Consider the following 18564-nt stretch of genomic DNA (forward strand, 5'->3'; position numbering starts at 1 on the left):
TCTGGCCATGAATGACGTGAATGAGTTTTTAATGTTTTTAATTTTTCAATGTTTTTTTATAATGATTTTTAAAAATGTATTGTGAGTCGCCCTGAGTCTTCGGAGAGGGGCGGCATATAAATTTAATTAATTAAATTAAATTAAATTAAATCAAACAGATTTACTTACTACACGGAATACCCCGCTGGGTCATCTCAGACCAAGGAGTCCAATTCACAGCTAAATTTTGGAGACAGTTCCTGAGATCAGTTGGATCCACACAAGGACTTAGCTCGGCTTTCCATCTGAGTACTAACGGAACTTCAGAATGAGAGAACGCAATGGTGGAACAATATATAAGATGCTATGTGAATTACCAACAAGAGAACTGGGAGGACCTGCTGCCATTAGCAGAAGTGGTTTACAACAACGCCGTGCACAGTAGCACTGGATTAACCCTTTCCAGGTCACCAGCAGCATGGACTTTGTACCCATGCCCGAACTACCCAGAGAACCCCCCTCTTCCATGACCCTGACCAAGTGGATGGAGTCACTGAGGAAGGGCTGGGAGAACACTAAAAAAGCACTAGCAAAAGCCACTGAGGCATATAAAAAGCAAGCGGACAAACATGGATCTCTTCAGCCTCCCTTCTGTGTGGGAGATCGGGTTTATCTATCAACCAAATACATAAGACTAAAGCTGCCTAGTAAAAAGCTGGGACCTAGGTTTTTAGGTCCATTCCCAATAGTGAAAGTAATTAACCCAGTGACAGTTCAACTTAACCTCCCCCGCATTCTAGGGAAAGTGTATCCTGTCTTTCACTGTAATCTGCTGAAGCCAGCCATAGGGTCTAGATTAAGACCACCTCCCAAATCTATGTAAAAGTAGACAGGCTAGTAAAACAATTCCATGATAAATACCCTGATAAGCCAAAGGGTCCCCCTGGGGGTAGAAGAGTGGTTAGTCTTTTGAATTAACCCCCTGTGTTACTCTTGTTGCAGGATACAATCTTCTGATTGGGGTGGGGTAGGGTGTGGAAATGGCCTGTCAGGCTTGGAAGCCATCTTTTGCATTGGGCCTTCAGGCCTGCCACATTTAGTGCTGTGAGAAACTGGGAGGGGAGATTGTATGGAGCAGGGGTGATATATAGTCATAATAACATTCCTTTCTCAGAGAGTCAAGAACATCTTGCCCTGCACCTCGAGGGGTGTGACTGGGAAGCATCTCCAGTTAGGATGGTGCTTTGATTGGACCACATGATGGACATGTGGGTGCTGGGCAGGAACTTGGAATTTCCTTTGGGTGGGGAAAACCTGGAAGCTTTCAGATTCAGGTTTTCCCAGATGTGTCAATATGACATCTCTAATAAAATGAAAATTTGAGGAACTTCAAGCCTCGTAATCTTCTTTCTTTGGGGGTGTTATTTGGAACCCTGACACAAGGAACATTCAGCAATATAATGTATAGTTAATTATTAATTTTCTGTCCTGCACTTTATTGTAAATAATGGAATATACAATTCATTTTACCTTTGCTGTTATCTTTTAGCTTTTTGTTACTTGCACAGAAGCCTTTTTATTTTCCTAGGATTCTGGAAAAAAAAATCTTCTTAGCATCCTTTCTGAACCTTAGTTCATTCTGAGTTTCTATTATCCCATTTCTCTACAAATCCAGGCTAACTGTGCCTTCATTTTCTTATTATGTGTCCCTCTTTCCACTTTCTATTTATGTCCTTTATTATTTTCATATTGTTCCTAGTTTTCTATGTAAAATACATTTTTATACATCTTTGAGTCAGTATTGACTCCTGGAGACACCCTGGACTAGTCCTTGCAGTTTCCTTGGCAAGATTTTTCAGTCATGATTTGCGGTTGCCTCCTTCCTAGGGTTGAGAAAGAATGACTGGCCCCAGGTCACACAGCTACCTTCACACCTTAGGCAGGTCTAGAATTCCTGGTTCCCCAGTTTCTAGCCTGGTACAGTAATCACTACACCAATTGCTCTCATCAATATAAAACATATTGGCATCTTATTTATGAATTTACTTTTTGATTTAAAATATTCCTTTATACTTTCCATGCATTTCAGTGAACAATAAAAATAATACTAAAGCAAAAACAAAACAAAACAAAACAAATAGTAATCAAATAATAAAAATATTCATTTAAAAAGTGGGGAAGGTGGGGAAACTCAGTTATAGTCCAGATGTCCCCCTTTTTACTCTATTAGCTGAACTAAAAAGCTGTATAATTCAGAAATTTCCTGGAAGGGCTACTCTTGACATTTCTCCCCCACTGATGTGAGAATAATAAAAGTCCTCCATTACTACTACTTGTTCCTCATCTGGCAAGTATTCTACACACTATCTCCTTGATTGGGCCAACAATAGTAGATACCAAGAACAATTGTTTGGTCAGCCCCCCACCCTATTTTAATCCAGATAATTTCTACAATATAACTGAATTCATTAAGTTGGCTTTTGAAGCAGCTAAGGATAGTTTTGACATAGATTATGATTTGTCTCCATTCCTATTGTTTCTATTATTCTGAACTCAGTTGTTATTCTTCAGATGCTATAGTCTGGTCTCAGGAATCAGGTCTCAGTAATACCTGCAGAAATAAAATTGCCTTCCTATGCTAAGAATTAAGATCATTGTGTTCATTTAATAATAATAATAATAATAATAATAATAATAATAATAATAATAATAATAATAATAATAATAATAATAATAATAATTTTATTTCTATACCGCCCTTCTCCCAAAGGACTCAGGGCGGTGTACAGCCTATTTAAAAACACAGACAAAACAGCAATGTAAAATTTAAAATAATTAAATAAATTGGCTCAGATTTAAAACCCCAAAAAATTTAAATACCCCAATTTAAAACTATTATGTTGATAGTCCGGCCTGGACTATGAGCATTAATATTTCGCCAACACATATCAAGTAGTTTATGAGTCAATATTCTGATTTTCCATTATGCATCCAGTAAAGTCAACTGCAGTTCACAAAAGCTTTTGCTAGAATAAATGTGTTAGTTTTTGAAAGTATCAGAAGTGTGTGTGTTGGGGGGGGGGGTTATTGCCAGAAAGAAATAGTACTGCTATATGGGCTGCATATACTGCATGTACAGAATACATCTTCCTGCATTCTGTTTTTTTCTCTTCTTTCTAACCTATTACGTTTCTTTCAGTAATGAAAAAAATGTGAAGTACAATACTGTAACTGGAAAGCTTTCCAAAGAGGTATAATAGTTACTTTTAAACTTCCTGAATCTGTACATGCTGGCTCTTTTATCGGAAGGCACGAGCTATCTTCACTGAAAAGTGCCATATCTAAGCTGATACCGATATCTTACTGAACTTGTGGCATGATGCAGTCGCTTACTGTACTATATCCAGTTCCCTTCAGACACTGAGTAAGCTGAATAGGCATGAAGAAAGCGTCCCAAGAAAAGCTAGGGCTGCGCAGCTTGTTAGAAGACAAAACCGAACAGCTGTTTTGACAGACGCCCGATCCCGATGCAAAAATACGGGTTTCAAAGAATCGTCCAGCCCTCTTTAATTTGCGGGCGAATAACATCCTGATCAACGAAAGGGGGCGGTCTTTCCAAAGAGGGATCCGCGTATTTCGTGGAGATGGTTGAAATGTAGTGGCGTCACTCAGACTCGCTGAAAGAGGCACCTCTAGCTTTGGCTGCATTTCAAAGCCCGAAATCATTGCCCTAGTTTTACGCTTTCGCCTTAATTGGCCTCGTTATCGCGGGGAGCGGAAAGGGAGTGCGGAACTCGGCGCCCGACAGAAAGCCAGCCTGTCGAGGGAAAGGCCTTTGCCAAGTGGCGCTAAAGCTCTTTCTCTACAGGAATTGGGGGGTGAGGAGAGGGTTCTTGCAAAAGGTCCCTTTCTCTAGCGGAAAGACAGCATTCTCGCCTTCTTTCAACAGAGATGATGGAGGCCGCCGGGGATCGGCTCCCCAACCGGCTGCTCTTGCTCTGGTTTCCAGATACCTGACAGCAGGCAGGCAGGCAGGCAGGCAGGAAAAGTGTGCGCCATGGAAACAAGGAGCGCTCTCCAGAGGCCCACAGAAAGCATGCAATAAAGCTTGGGGAGGGCTCTGAAGGGAAATGGGTCGGAGGAAAAAATAAACATGAGATGAGATGGATGATACTGTTTCTTCTGCTCTATTTCAAACGTTAAACGACCGACTCTTGAGTGAACAAGGCAGGCAGGGAATAGGCGGAAATTGCAGAATCCTTGGTGAAATCCCTCTGCTGTAATAAAGAAATAAAAAAGGAAGTATATAGCTGGGAATGGAATAAGAGCACTGGTTCCAGAAGGACAGCTCCACAATCTTCTGGGTGTAATTTTCAATGATAATTAATTATATTAAGAGCCAGGTTGGTCTGATGAATAAGATGCAGGGCTAGGAATGTAGAAACAGGACTTCTAGCCTTTCCTTAAGCATGAAAGCCCACTAAGTCACTTTAGGTTATTTGAGGAGAAGAGCTGGGCTAGTCTATGGTGGCAATGATCCCAGAGTCCTTTCATGAACTCATGAAAGTTGATGCCTTTTATTTGTTCAAAATAGTGCTACCAAGATCCTGATTTTGGACCAGTCACTCTCTCAGCCCTAGGAATAAGGAAGGACAAACTACTTTTGAAAATATTGCCAAGAAAACTGCATGCACCTGTCCACATTAGTGACTAGGAGTCAAGACTGACTTGAAGACAGTTGGGGGGAAAATATCATATGTGTAATTATTATGTGACTTGCAATGTCGAACTATATTAGTAGCAAAGATTTTAAGAGTAAGGGGCTTTTAAAATTTTCTTGAAATTCTTAGGAAGGAGGAATTCTCAGCTTGCTTCTCACAAAGATGTCTTGTGAAAAAACTAGGAAAAAACAACAATGTGAAAATATTAAATATACTTAATGTTCTAGGTATAAATAAACAACAACAACAATAACAATAACACCATCTGGAAAACAAGGGCCCATGAGTTTCATCCAGCCATTAGTATTCCCAAAGACCCATTTTTTTCTCTATCCAGCTGATCAGCCACCTGGTATAAAATAGAAAGCAGAACTGTTATCCTTGATTTAACCTGGCCAAAATGCTGAGAATGGGTCAAGATTAATACCTTCCCTCAGAGCGATCAAATTAAATCTCGTCTTTCCAGGAATTTCTTTCCAGTGATTGTGAGAGGCCAGGCTTTACTGTTCATTCCCCAGCAAGCTCTTTGAATCAAATAGGAACATCTGTGTCTTTATGCAAATACAATCTCTGTATCTATCAGAGTATATGCAGCCCATGTGCAGCCATAGCCCAACAGCAGTCAGAGTACATAGCCCATGGAACTGAAAAGAGAAAAAGGCTCTGGCACACATTTTTAAAAAGTTGTTAGAAGGAAGCACATTTTAAAAAAGTTGTTAGAAGGAAGCATATTTTTAAAAAGTCTTCTAATAAGGAAGAAAGAAAGAAAAATACTTGATATACAAGCAGAAGAATTTAGATATGGTTTAACTACCATATATTTTGAGTGAGGCAATATTTTCTTCAAGTTGTGATTGATAATTAAGGCAATTATGACAAATAGCTGAATATTCTTTGATATTTCTATCTAATTTGCCATCACAGAAAATGGTTAAAAGATTTGCATACTGGTTACAAAGAATACGGCTCTGCTGACTTGCCTGGAGAGAACGGCTGTAAGGAGCTCTCCCAAAAGCAAATTAGGTTTTTCTTTTTAACGTTTTAAAGTATTTTTATATTTTTAACTCACTTTTAATCTATTTTTAATCTATACCGGACTCGTACAAAGCACATATAGTGTGGCTACTGCTTGTTTTAGACATATTTTAACAACACTACAACCTGCATTCCTGGCCTAGGCTACTCCTGTGACTCCTCCTTGCAAGGCCTGAAATTCGGATTACCGGACTTGTTGACAAACCTCACTGGAGGCCCCTAACTTCGGAGGGGATTTTGAGCTGTTTGTTTTTGGAACGAGTACAGTAAGGAGCTGCAGACGCTCCCGGTAGGCCTGCCTTTAATGAAACCTTATCAGCTTTTTAGTCTCCTTCCCCCACATATTTCCCTGTGAAATAATTTAAACAATTTAAACATTTCTGAAAATAGATGATAGCAAAGAAGTAGGAGTAAAAGACAAGCCGTTGTTTGGAAAGGAGATTGGTTTTTACCTCTGTGGTGCCTCGGCTGAGACCATCATTAAGGCCTACCTTAACTACGATTGCCAAGGGAGGATAAATTATTGCGATATTTAATTTCGCTGGGAGATACTGGATCAACTATCTACCAGAATGGGAAAGAAAAGTAAGAGGCAGAGAGCTTGCTCTCTCTCCCCAAAATCTATGACAGAACTTAATTACTCCAAGCCTCTTAAACAGCTTAAATTGGATGATTTTATGGAGAGGTGTAATCCAGAACCCCAATCTGAACTTCGAACTTTGTCTCTGTCAACTGTATCATTGGGAGAGGGAGATACAGAAGGGGAGTTTTCTTCCCGGATTTCAGATTCAAACTCGCCTGCTAGAATGGGTGATTTTTCAAGCTCTATCCCCTCTCCTACTTCTAGCTGCTTAAAAGAAGTTCCGACATATTCAGACCTCAGAGAGATGGTCTGTACTCAGAGTATGTTAACTGTGCACACAGTAGATTCAATATATGACATCGATCAAAAGAGACATCGAGAGGATCTTCCAATTCTTAAATGGCCCTCACTCTGCAGCTAAGGAGGGTGAGATTGCACACCATCCTGACACGTGGAGAGAGTGGGAGGGTGTAATACCTCAACCCAAACAACAAAGCATTGCAAGTACTGATGCTAACCCTCATCAAGGAAGAAGGTTGTTAAAGAAACAAATCGCTTTAAGGATAAGGAAAATCCCATGCAATAGAGGACGATGGACTTCAAAGGAAAGGATAACCCTCTCACTTGCACAGCTATTGAAATCTGATCCTTTATTAATAGATCTACTCAGATATGAAAAACTTCCCCAGCATAGCAATTGTGTTCGACTAATACTGCATTTTGACAGCAATACTATACCGAACGCTGTAATGAAAAGAAAAGGATCCCTGCTCAGATTTGAAGTCATTCCTACAAGAGTCTTCTCGAGTGGGCCTATTAAACCGCTTTTACAAGGACTTAACCAAACATCAAAAATGGTACCTAGGAACCACTCTGCTACCTCCAGGGTCTTTCCTCCAGAATTCGGAGAAACTATGGAGGCAGGCCAGATCAGGGAGGTCCCACATATGAAGGCAAGCACCGACAAACCAGAGGATGTTATAATCAGCGAATTTGTCTCCTTGTCTCCAAAGGAGCAAAGGTCGATGTTAATTGAATTTGATTTATTAAGATCTTCGCTAGCAGAAGCCTGTAGTTCAACAAGAAGGCTATCCAAGTGGGAAGAACGGGGAAAGCATGTGCAGACAAGGCCTAAAGTCGTTAAGTCCGTCCAGCGGGATAGAAGGGAAGGCAAAAGTCTTTTCAAAGAAACAAAGACCATGAACGTAGTGGCAGAAGTTCACCCTCCCCCAACAATGCAACTGCCCTCACCTGTCTCATCTTCCTTAAGAACGGAGGAGGCACTTCCGCAACAAACAGAGGCCACTTTTGACTCCTTTGGCACTCCAGAGAAAGCGGTGGTAGTAATTCCGGACCCCTCCCCCAGAAGGGTGGAGGAAGAGACACAAGGAGTAGTGCCTCGGGGTGACTGACTAGACAACAAATGGCCAACAACTAGGGTATCTTATATCCCTAGCCTTTCCCTCCTTTCCTGGAATATAGCGGGCTGGAAAGGCATTGCAAACCAGATGGATTTTATAAAATTGATTTCAACACATCATCTCATCCTCCTTCAAGAAACCTGGCTGACTACTAATGATCCACAGATCAGCTTACCGGGTTTTGCCTCATGGCATAAACCGGCAGGCAAAGTCAATTTAAGAGGGAGGGCAATTGAGGGCTTAACCACGTTGGTCAAAAGGGATACGGGATGGAAGGGTGAAGAAATTTCTTTAGATCCTCAATTCCAATATATTCTGCCTATTAGATGTACGTTCAGGGGGATGGACTTAATCTTAATTAATGTATATATCGCTCCATTTTCATTCCACCTTCTAGGAAAGGATTTGTGGGATGAATTAGATTCAGTATTAGCTACCTTAAAGGGACGCTTTCCCCAAGCAAAAATTATATTAGCTGGAGATACTAATGCAAGACTAGGTCCCTCAATGAAGAGCTATGCTAACGGAGGCCTGGTACCAACTGGTTACTTTTATAATGAGTTCACTTGGTCCTCAATGGACAAGAGGACCAATAAATATGCCCAGAGGTTAATTTCCCTGCTGTTTATGAATGATATGCAAGTACTTAGTGGCTCGAGTGATGGGTATATATATCCCTATACTTTCTCGTCCAACAAAACCTCAACCTCTATCGATTATATCTGCACTTCCTCTAGTTTAGTACACCATTTTTCAGAAGTAAGAGCTATATTTAGAGAGGAAAGTGACCACTTTCCCATCACGGCTCTGGTTTCACTCTCTTCAGAAGTTAGGCCTCATTCAAGAGAGGAAATTGACACCTTAGCAAACGCCCGGGTTTATAACTATAAAAGGTTATATTGGCACAGACTTGATGTCAAATCTGTCACCACTTATTTGGGCTCAGACGAAGCCAGACACCTAGCAAGGGAAATCTCCCAATCTAAGCCCGGAGACAACACCCCAATGCCAGCTTATACAGAGCTAACTTCTACTCTTAGGAACTTAATGATCCAGAACGATAGAAAAGTAGATGGGATCTCTAGAAAGTGGTTTGATGATGATTGCCATAACTTGAGGTCAAATCTAAGAGCCGCAGTTAAGAAAGTTAACTGATCCAGACAGGATGGTGATTATTCAAATATGGTTCAACTCAGGAGAGCATACAAATCCCTACTGAAAAACAAGAAAAGTAGCTATAACACCAGGATGTGGAAAGAGGTAGAAATGGCAGCGAAATCCCAATTCCCTACGATCTTTTGGCATAAGATAGCCAGTATATTAAAACAACGTTCCCCATTTATGAACACTGATATATCAGCAGTAAAATGGGAGAAGCACTATCTTGCTTTATTTGATGGTAACAATACAACAAATGTCTTGCAATTGGATATCCTCCAGCAAGAATTAAGGAAATGTCCAGAATGGACACCAGTTACCCCTACCAAAGTTAAGCATATAATTCAATCCTTAAAGGCCGGGAAGGCCACTGGAGAGGACTTGTTGCCTCCTGAACTCTTTAGGTCCAACATTGACTTTTGGGTACCGGTGCTGGTAGCACTGTTTACTTATATCGATAAAGTAGGGATAATCCCTGAAGGGTGGAGGTTAGCTATAGTTTTTCCAATTTTTAAGAAAGGTGACAGAGCTGCCCCATCCAACTACCGACCCATCAGACTTCTTAATATAATTTCAAAAATGTATACGAAACATCTCCTAAATAAAATAGAGGACTGGTGCTTGGATAAGGAAATTCTGGCAAATGAGCAGGCAGGTTTTAGATCAGGTAGGTCTACCATAGACAATTGTTTTGTCCTTTCCCACTTAATTAATAAATACAAGACCCAGGGGAAAAAGCTGTATACCGCCTTTATTGACCTTACTGCTGCTTTTGATTCTATAGATAGGAACCACTTGTGGAGGAAACTACAAGTTATGGGGATGGACCCCAGACTTATTTTGTTGATCAGGATTCTCTATACTAATACGGCAATTAGAGTCAGATATGCAGCAAATGGGGCCTCAACAAACAGCATACCGACAACTAGAGGAGTGAGGCAGGGCTGCCTGCTGGGCCCTACTCTTTTTAACCTTTATATAAATGATATCCCAGCGCAGCTGGATGATCTTCTGACGCACAGCCCCCAAATAGGCTCTAGATTTATTAACGTATTAATGTATGCCGATGACTTAGTGTTGTTTTCTAGAACCCAAATAGGAATGAGGAGACTTCTTGACAAGCTCACACGTTACTGTACTGCAAACCACTTGACTATAAATGTAGCTAAATCAAAAGTTTTAGTCTTTGGCAATAAGAATAAAAAGCACAACTGGCAGATTAATGACACAAAAATTGAGCAAGTTACCCAATATACTTATCTTGGAATTGTTTTTTCCAGTGCAGGAGGTTGGACTCCGCACCATCAATACCTTTCTCAAAAGGTCAGAGCAGGAGCAAGCCTTGTATCCAAATTAAGTAAACGAATCCAACCAACCTCCATTTTACCTCTTCGTAAAGTCTTTCAGGCTAAACTTGTTCCGATCATGCTCTATGGTGCTGAAATTTGGGGTCTTACAGAGGCCCCCATATTAGAGAGAACTCAAAATAATTTGTTAAGGAGGATGCTTGGGGTAAACAATTCCACTTCAGCTGCAGCCGTCAGAGCTGAATTGGGACATTTCTCACTGTACACCTATACAATCACTAGGGCGGTAGCCTACTGGCTAAAAATGACCCAGATGGATGCCAGCAGACTCCCTAAAATATGTCTAGAGGAACAGCAGATTTCAAATCCTCAAAGGTATTCCTGGCTAACCCGGCTGTCAGAAATATTGAACCGATATGGCATAGGGTTCCCGTTGTGTGACACACTGAACCAAGTTAAACAACGGATTAAAGATATACATGGGCAAATGGACATGGCAACCCTTTCAACTAATCATTCCCTTAAACTGCTGACAGCAGTTAAAACAACTTTCACTCTGGAAAAGTATTTACATTTAGAAATGCCATCAGTGGAGAGACAGTTATTTGTTAAGTTTAGATTCGAACTTCTAGATACCAATGTTAGATTTGGCCATTATCGGAAAATCCCGTATGACAAAACAGAGCCTTGGTAGTACAGGGGTTTAAGGCACCCTGTTATGAAGCTGGTTATTAAGACCAGCTGCCTGCAATTACTGCAGGGTTCGAATCTCGCCAAGGCTCAAGGTTGACTCAGCCTTCCATCCTTTCTAAGGCAGGTGAAATGAGGACCCAGTTTGTGGGGGCAATAAGCTGACTTTGTATAAATATACAAAAGGATGAAGACTATTGCTGAGCACATTGTAAACCGCCCTGAGTCTTCGGAGAAGGGCGGCATATAAATCAAATAAAAAAAAAAAAAGAATATGCATATGTGGGGTAAACGTCGTGGAGGACACGGCGCATATAATATTCGAATGTAGTCTCTATCAAGAAGTAAGAAAACAATATCTGTCCCCAATTATAAATAAATTTCCCCACTGGAATATAAGCCAAAAATTAGCATTTCTGTTGAGGGCTGACTCTCCTCCTCTGGTAAGAGCGATCACTCAATACCTTAAAAGAATGACGGCAATACGAGCCAGTTATATCAAAAATTTTTTTATCGATTGTAAGGAAGATGAGCTCAGTTAGAGAGGAGCTATCCTATTTGGGTTATCTAGTCTTGGCAACTTAGCTATTGAAATTTGATATTGTAAAATTTTAATGTCATCTATCATATATTTTTAGATTGCTATTTTTGTAACTGTTTTATCTTTTTCCCTTTTTCTTTTCTGTTTTGTTTGAAAAGGCCTTCGGGCTATTCAATAAACTATACTATACTACAAAGAATACTGAAGGAATTCCACTGAAGGAATTGGATTTTGAATGTTTGCTTACTTTTCTCTGCAGAGATAATGGGTAATGTTTACTCCACTATCCAATCACATTTATTGTGCAACAAAAAATAATAATAATAATCTAAGAACCTTATTAGAGTGTCTGAAGAATCAGCATGGGTAGATAACATCAATAATTTTCTGACTTGGTCATGCCAGCTCAGCTCATTCATTCTCCCCTCAACCCATAATGCCTGTCCTTGTACTGTAGTTTCAGAGATGGCTTTATAATTCTTTACTAGTCCTTCAACTGCCTGAAACTCTTATTCCAGTCCTATACCTGTCTTATTCCAAAAAACCTTTACAGTATTCTAATCTAGACCATTTCTGGATCAGGCGAGTGGGGGGGTGGTGGAGGGTGTTATTCCATTCTTTTCCAAAGCCCGTCCTTCTACTGGGGAAGGATCTGTGAGAACACTGTCACTTCTGCCTTTCTATCACAAGATCCACCAATTAACCTTTTACAAAATATAGCAGACATACATAATTCATCTTCTATTCTATTTCCATTCCAAATGTTTTCCATATTTTATTTTGCAGCTCTTGTTCAGGTTCAGCCTGCACTGATTTTCATTTCATTCCCCACCCCGGTGGACTTTCAGAGAGCTCCCTTATTCCCTGTGGCCCAGAAGATCCCAGCAGTAAAGCAAAGGGCAATTTAAGGCTATCAAATTCTTCCTGTATAAATAAAAGGGTAAAGGGGAGCCCACTTCAGTCATTTCAAGGTGGTTTATACTCTGAGGATTTCTAAGAGCTAACAAGGAAGTGTACCATTCTTCCAAAGAGACAAGAACAGAGGAAAACATGAGAAAGAAGCTGGAGGTTGTTTTCATTCAAAATTTCATTGTGTGCAAAGATTCACCTTCCTTCCTAAGAAGTTAGCCTTAAACTCAAGAGGAATAAATGCCTCCGAGCCTCAATGCCCTATGTACAACTTCAGCGGTTTCATTTCTTCTTTTTCTTTCTGTCTGTCTGTCTGTCTGTCTGTCTCTCTCTCTCTCGCTCTCCCCCACCCTCAGGAATGCCAGCCCCCCCCTTTCTTTCACTGGCTAGGGGAGCTTGTGTGGCCTTGCTGCTTGTTTCCTCTATCAGCCTGAGACAAGAGGAGTGGAAATCAGCTCAAGACATCAAGTCACTAGGGGGAGTTTTTGAGCTGACAAGAACATTACCATATTAGACAAGGATATCCAACAAGGAAAATGAAAATGGACAAAGAAACCCTGTCTAGAGAAAGGTGAGGGCATTTTTCAAAGAGCTGTGAAACCGCATGTGTTTTATACATGTGCTGCTTTGCACCTTCAGCCATCCTGCTTTATTATCAAAGGAAATGCTTCATTGAAAAATAGACTTAGCAAATGGTGATGATTTTTCCTCCTCAACCCCAGCAACCCTTTTTCATCTTATTCGGCTTTGGCCTGGGCAGGAGTTGGTTGCTCTCACAAAGCATCCTCTCTTTTTTTTGGCCCAAAGCAGTGTGGCATTAATCTCACATGAGGCCAGAAACAGGATAGAAATGGGAACCCAACAATGGTTGGCATATACAGAGAAAGCATCAGGCAAGGCTGGGCTACCTAAGGGGAAAGAGCAGAAGCCCATCCCCTGGAAATGAGGAGGGGCACATGGAAGGATTCCAGGGTCTGGGAAAGTCTCCTGAGCTCAACAGGACTCTTCTCTCCGCAATGGTCCTTGGCTTGTCCAGAGAGCCTTGCTGAGGGGACTGGGTTCCGACCAGATCCTTCAGTTAGCAGCGAAGGAAAGGCTCTGCCCGGTCCTTCTCAATTCTGCGATTGACATGCAAGATCCCACTGCAAATGCAAGCCGGGCAATTGACTCTCAGAAAAAGTGGTGGAGCCTGAGGCTTTATCTCAACCGACTCCACTCGGCTTCCTTCTCCTACCCAGTCGAAGGGAACGAAGTGCCCCACTACTGCCCACTCCCACAGACACCCAGGTATCGATCTTAGAAACCACCGAATCCTATCGCGCCCGAGTGAAAGCGAGCCAACGAGCGGTGGCCTGGGAAGGGAAACATCCCAGTTTCGGAGCGAGATTGCCTAACTCTGGGGCCTCCTGAGATCGACCTCCTGGGACCTTTCCCAACTCCTCTCCCACATCTCATCTATCTAAAAGGAACCCAAGTTTGGGCAAACAATTACGTAATTAGCCAAAGTTTTGGCTGAGCTCGATGTCTCTTTCGGGGAAAAGGCCGGGCTACAATCTTTCAAAAAGTTGGGCGAGACTAAAAACATCTCCCCCTCTCGAAAGTTGCTTTACTGTATCCCAGGTTCCGGGCACTGTTTGACTTTCTAGCAGGCTACCTCCCGGAGAGGGCTCCCCCACCCATCGGGGCGCCCAAGAAGCTACCTGGTCGGCGAGCTGCCGAGAGTTATTGGCCCCTCGGGTTTTCGGGCCGGGACCGGGCGGCAAGTTCTGAGGGCCCGCTTCGTTGTTCCTCGGAGGGGCGGGACTGCAAGCCTTCAGGAACATGAAGTCGCTCTTGGCCGATCCAGGGCTCAGGCAGACTTTATAGCAATAGGCAGGAGGGCCTGCGCTGGCTCCGACGTCCCCGCAGTCACCCGAAGAGACCGGGGCGTTGACGCTGCCGGAGTTCTTGAAGCGGTCTGAGGCTGGGGCCGAGCGCTCACACAAGCCGCAACCGCCGCCGCAGCAGCAGAAGGCAGAGGAGCCGCAGCCCTCCCCGCCACAAGACAATTGCGAGCAGGCATAGTCGGGGAAGGTCAGCCGCTCCTTGGGGCACTTGACCAGCGTGAGGATAACGATGGCCACCAGGAAAGTGAAGGAGACGGAGCCCAGAGAGGCGATCAGATAGAGGGTAAGCCTGGAAGAAGCGGTCTCGCCTCCCGGAGGAAGCTCGCGGAAGTCCGAGAGCACCTCTGGGATGCTGTCCACCACCGAGAGCAACAGGGCCACGGAGGCCGAGAGCGGGGGCTGTCCGTTGTCCCGCACCTGGACGAGAAGACGGTGCTTCGGGGCGTCTTTGGCCAGGAAGGCGCGGACGGTGCGTATTTCACCCGTGTAGAGGGCCACGCTGAAGAGGCTGGCATCGGTAGCCTGGACTATCCGGTAGGAAAGCCGCGAGTTCTGTCCCGCATCGGCGTCCACTGCGGAGACTTTACCCACCAAGTAGCCGGGCTCTGCTGAGCGAGGCACCACCTCCACAGCCACGGAACCATTGCGGGGCATGGGAGCCACGACCAAGGGCGCGTTGTCGTTTTGGTCCAGCACGAAGACGTGGACCGTGGCGTTCCCGCTAAGAGGAGGGAACCCGGCGTCCTGAGCCACGACTTGGATCTGGAAGTTGCGAATCTGCTCGTAGTCCAGGGAGCGCAGAGCATACATGTGCCCGCTGTCCGAGTTGATGGAGACGTAGGTGGCCACTGGCATGCCCTGGATCTGGCCGTCTGCGATGGAGTAGGACAAGTAAGCGTTCTGTTGGCAATCTGGGTCCAGCGCACTGACGGAGCAGATCGACGCCCCAGGAGCGTTGTTCTCAGTCACGTAGACGCTGTAAGAGGGTTGCAGGAAGCGGGGCGCGTTGTCGTTGATATCAGACACCTGGACTGTCAGGGTCTTCTTGGTAGCCAGCGCTGGAGACCCCAGATCTTGGGCAGTGATACTGACATTATATTCGGCCACAGTCTCACGGTCGAGTGGTGCAGTAGTTACTAGTGCATAATAGTTGTGAAAAGACGACTGAAGCTGAAAGGGTATATCAGTCGGGATTTCGCAGCTCACCTTGCCGTTATCTCCGGAATCTCTATCCAGCACGCTGATTACAGCTATGACAGTACCGGGAGGTGCGTCCTCCAAAACTGGTGTGGAGACCGAAGTGAGGGTCACCTCCGGTGCGTTATCATTGACGTCCAGGAGGTGCACCAATATCCGACAGTGAATGGCAACTGCAGAGGGGCCCCGGTCCTTGGCCTGCACATATAGCTCATGAAGATCAGCTCGCTCGTAGTCCAATTGGCCTTTTAGGCGCACCTGCCCAGTGTGGGGCTCCACACTGAAAAGCTCCCGCACACCTAGTGGAGCGTGCCCGCTGAATGAATACTCAATTTCGCCATTGGTTCCCTCATCCAAATCAGTAGCATTAAGCTTGATAGCCAGAGTCCCTTTAGGAGCATTCTCCGGCAGGCTTACACTGTAAGTAGACTGATCAAAGATTGGCACATTGTCGTTGGCATCCAACACCATGATCACAACTCTAGCTGTGCCCGAGCGCTCGGGGATACCACCATCCAAAGCCGTGAGCAGGACCCGGTGGCTACGCTGTTGCTCTCGGTCCAGACTCCTCTCCAGCACCAGCTCTGCAAACTTGCTGCCGTCACTGCGAGTCTGCACCTCCAGCGAGAAATAACCATTAGGGCTGAGTCTGTAAGTACGCAGGGAGTTTGTGCCCACGTCTGGATCCTGTGCACTCTCCAGGGGAAAGCGAGCCCCAGGTAGTGCTGATTCTGTCACTTCCAGCACACATTCTTGCCAAGGGAAGCGGGGTGCATTGTCGTTGATGTCTAGCACCTCCACTTCGATGCGATAAAGCTCAAGGGGACTCTCGATGACCAGCTGCAGGTGCAGGAGGCAGGCCTTGCTGCCCTCGCACACCTCTTCCCGATCTATTTTCTCGTTAACAAAGAGGATCCCATTTTCCAGATTCACCTCCAGGTATTGCTTACTCCCCGCCCGGGACACAATACGAAACCGCCTGGCTGATAATTCGGATACATCCAGACCTAAGTCTTCCGCGATGTTGGCCACAAAGGCTCCGTGGTCCAGTTCTTCGGGTACCGAGTAGCGTAGCTGGCCAGCTGCTGGAGCCGGAGCCGGAGCCGGAGCCGGAGCCGGAGCCAAAGCCAAGCAGGAACTTAGCAGGAGCAACACCTCGAGTCTTCCCCAACTCGGAGCGCAGCTCGACAAGCTCTGGGAGAGCCTTAGTTTCCCCGTACAATATTCCCAGTCCCAGCGGGAAGTCCCGCTGCCTCGATCGAGAAGAGACATCGGCGGGCTCAGAAGGGACGCGACAGAGCACTGGCTCTGGCTCCGCCTCAGCTGCAGCCTCCGCTCCTTCCCTTGCGCGTCTTCATCATCGATTGACTTAGACTTCCAACTACTTTCGGTTGGCAGAGCGAGCCAGCAAAGGAGGACCCGCTTGCCATTTCAGCACCGTATTGGTGGACAGCGCCCACGAGCCAGAGCCCCAACTGCTGAGACGACGAGTGGCAGAACGATTAACCCCTCGGTGGGCAGAGGAAGATGTGGTGAAGAAGTAAGGAGAGCAAGACTGGGGGCAGAGGGGAGAGAGAGAGAGAGAGAGAGATGTCATGCAACAGGCTTAACCCAGTTTTGTAAGTAGAGTGAGGATAGAGGTGTGGAGAGATTGTGTTGTACACATTCAGGAACCGGATTAAGCCTGTTGGATTCACAAGCTGTGTTCATGCAAGACAGTAAGATCCAAAGATCAAAGTAATGTGTGAATGCATCTGCTTAATCTTTACCTGATCTGATTAAGCATGTCCTGTGAATACAGTCATATGGAGACTGTTTTTATTCTTATACCACAAAGACTCAACTTTCCAGTAGAAAAAATAGATAGGCAATGAATGTATCTCTTGATGCTGACAAGGAGAAACAGCTTGGATCCTCTCATGATTCTTACACGGGGTCCACCTGAAAATGGCAAATCTTTCATGCAGAATACTACTATTATATTCACTGGAACCATAGTGAAGGAAAAATAAGGATTTAAATATGGATTACCAAAAATCCTCGCAGTTTTTATCTCTGATCTTGCTGAAATTACTGACAAAGAATAGATATGCACAGATTGAATCACAATAATTATATATCCAAGTATTTATGGCACTATTCATACCATAAAACATTAACCTCTCTCATCTGCATAACTGATTCAATCTAGGAGGACTGGTACACGGTATACTCTAGGTTCCTTTGTTTAAACAATGACATCTGTTGGGAACTTGGAAGTCTTTTCTATAGCAGCACCTATCTTCTGGAATGAGATTCCCTGAAGAGCCAGATGCCCACTCTACTGATGTTTTGAAGGAGCTTGAAGAACTGACTCTTCTTCCAGGACTTTGGTAAGGATTAGTGATCCCCTCCTACAATTGTGTAGGCTTTTTTCCCTCAGTATTTTTACTTGCAAGTTGCCTAGAATCTTTGGAAGGCAGACAACAAACAAATTAAATAAATAGAAAGGCCTGGAGCCTGCTGTATGCTCATGGATTCTCATGATTTTACTGGGGCCCATCTGAAAAATATACTAATTATAGATATAATGATTTTTGGTACTATAGCACACAAATGACTATAAGGATTCAAACAATAGATCTTCATTAGTTTCCAGTTGAAAGTACAATCAAATCATAGTTGGAACCTGTTTCCGTGATTCAGCCATGATTTCTCTTAATCTCCCAATGTCTATCTTCCAACATCATATCCTTGCAAACCATTTCTCTGTATTAGGATGTGAGTTCTGTAATGGAATGGCTCCAGACCTATTTGAAGGATACATTTCAGACCTTTGCTGAGGGATGTTTTAATTCACAAAACATTATCATTGGAATTGGTCCCTTGAGGATTTCATTTTGTTTCCTCTGGTTTTAGTATCTATGCTGCACAAAAATCTTGTGGATCTTTTGTTTGAAAAGTCAGCCATGCATGAACACACAAAACTCAGCATCTCTTTCTCATGCTTTGGAACTTTTGCACTATGATAGTAGTCAGAAATAACAAGCTGCATTACTGTAATGGTTCATTTGTGTAGATGTTTTAATGATGGCCTCAAGTAGATATTAAGAAAAATCTTGAACACTCAAGAGTCAGGTTTTGGAACTATAGCAGCA

The 18564-nt window shown here is 43.8% G+C and overlaps 1 protein-coding gene across 1 annotated transcript in view; it reads right to left on the reverse strand.

The window, feature by feature from the left end:
- LOC117662296 (protocadherin-10-like) overlaps positions 1-16856 on the reverse strand; it is a 32019-nt gene extending 15163 nt beyond the window's left edge. The window contains exon 1 of the mRNA XM_034411612.3: positions 14045-16856. Within this exon, the coding sequence (XP_034267503.1) occupies positions 14045-16699 (2655 nt within the window). The 5' untranslated portion in view covers positions 16700-16856. The remainder of the gene's footprint in view (positions 1-14044) is intronic.
- Positions 16857-18564: the final 1708 nt, after the last annotated feature.

This window comes from Pantherophis guttatus, chromosome 3 (genome assembly GCF_059756535.1).
Source record: "Pantherophis guttatus breed Tessera chromosome 3, ASM5975653v1, whole genome shotgun sequence".
NCBI lineage: Eukaryota > Metazoa > Chordata > Lepidosauria > Squamata > Colubridae > Pantherophis > Pantherophis guttatus.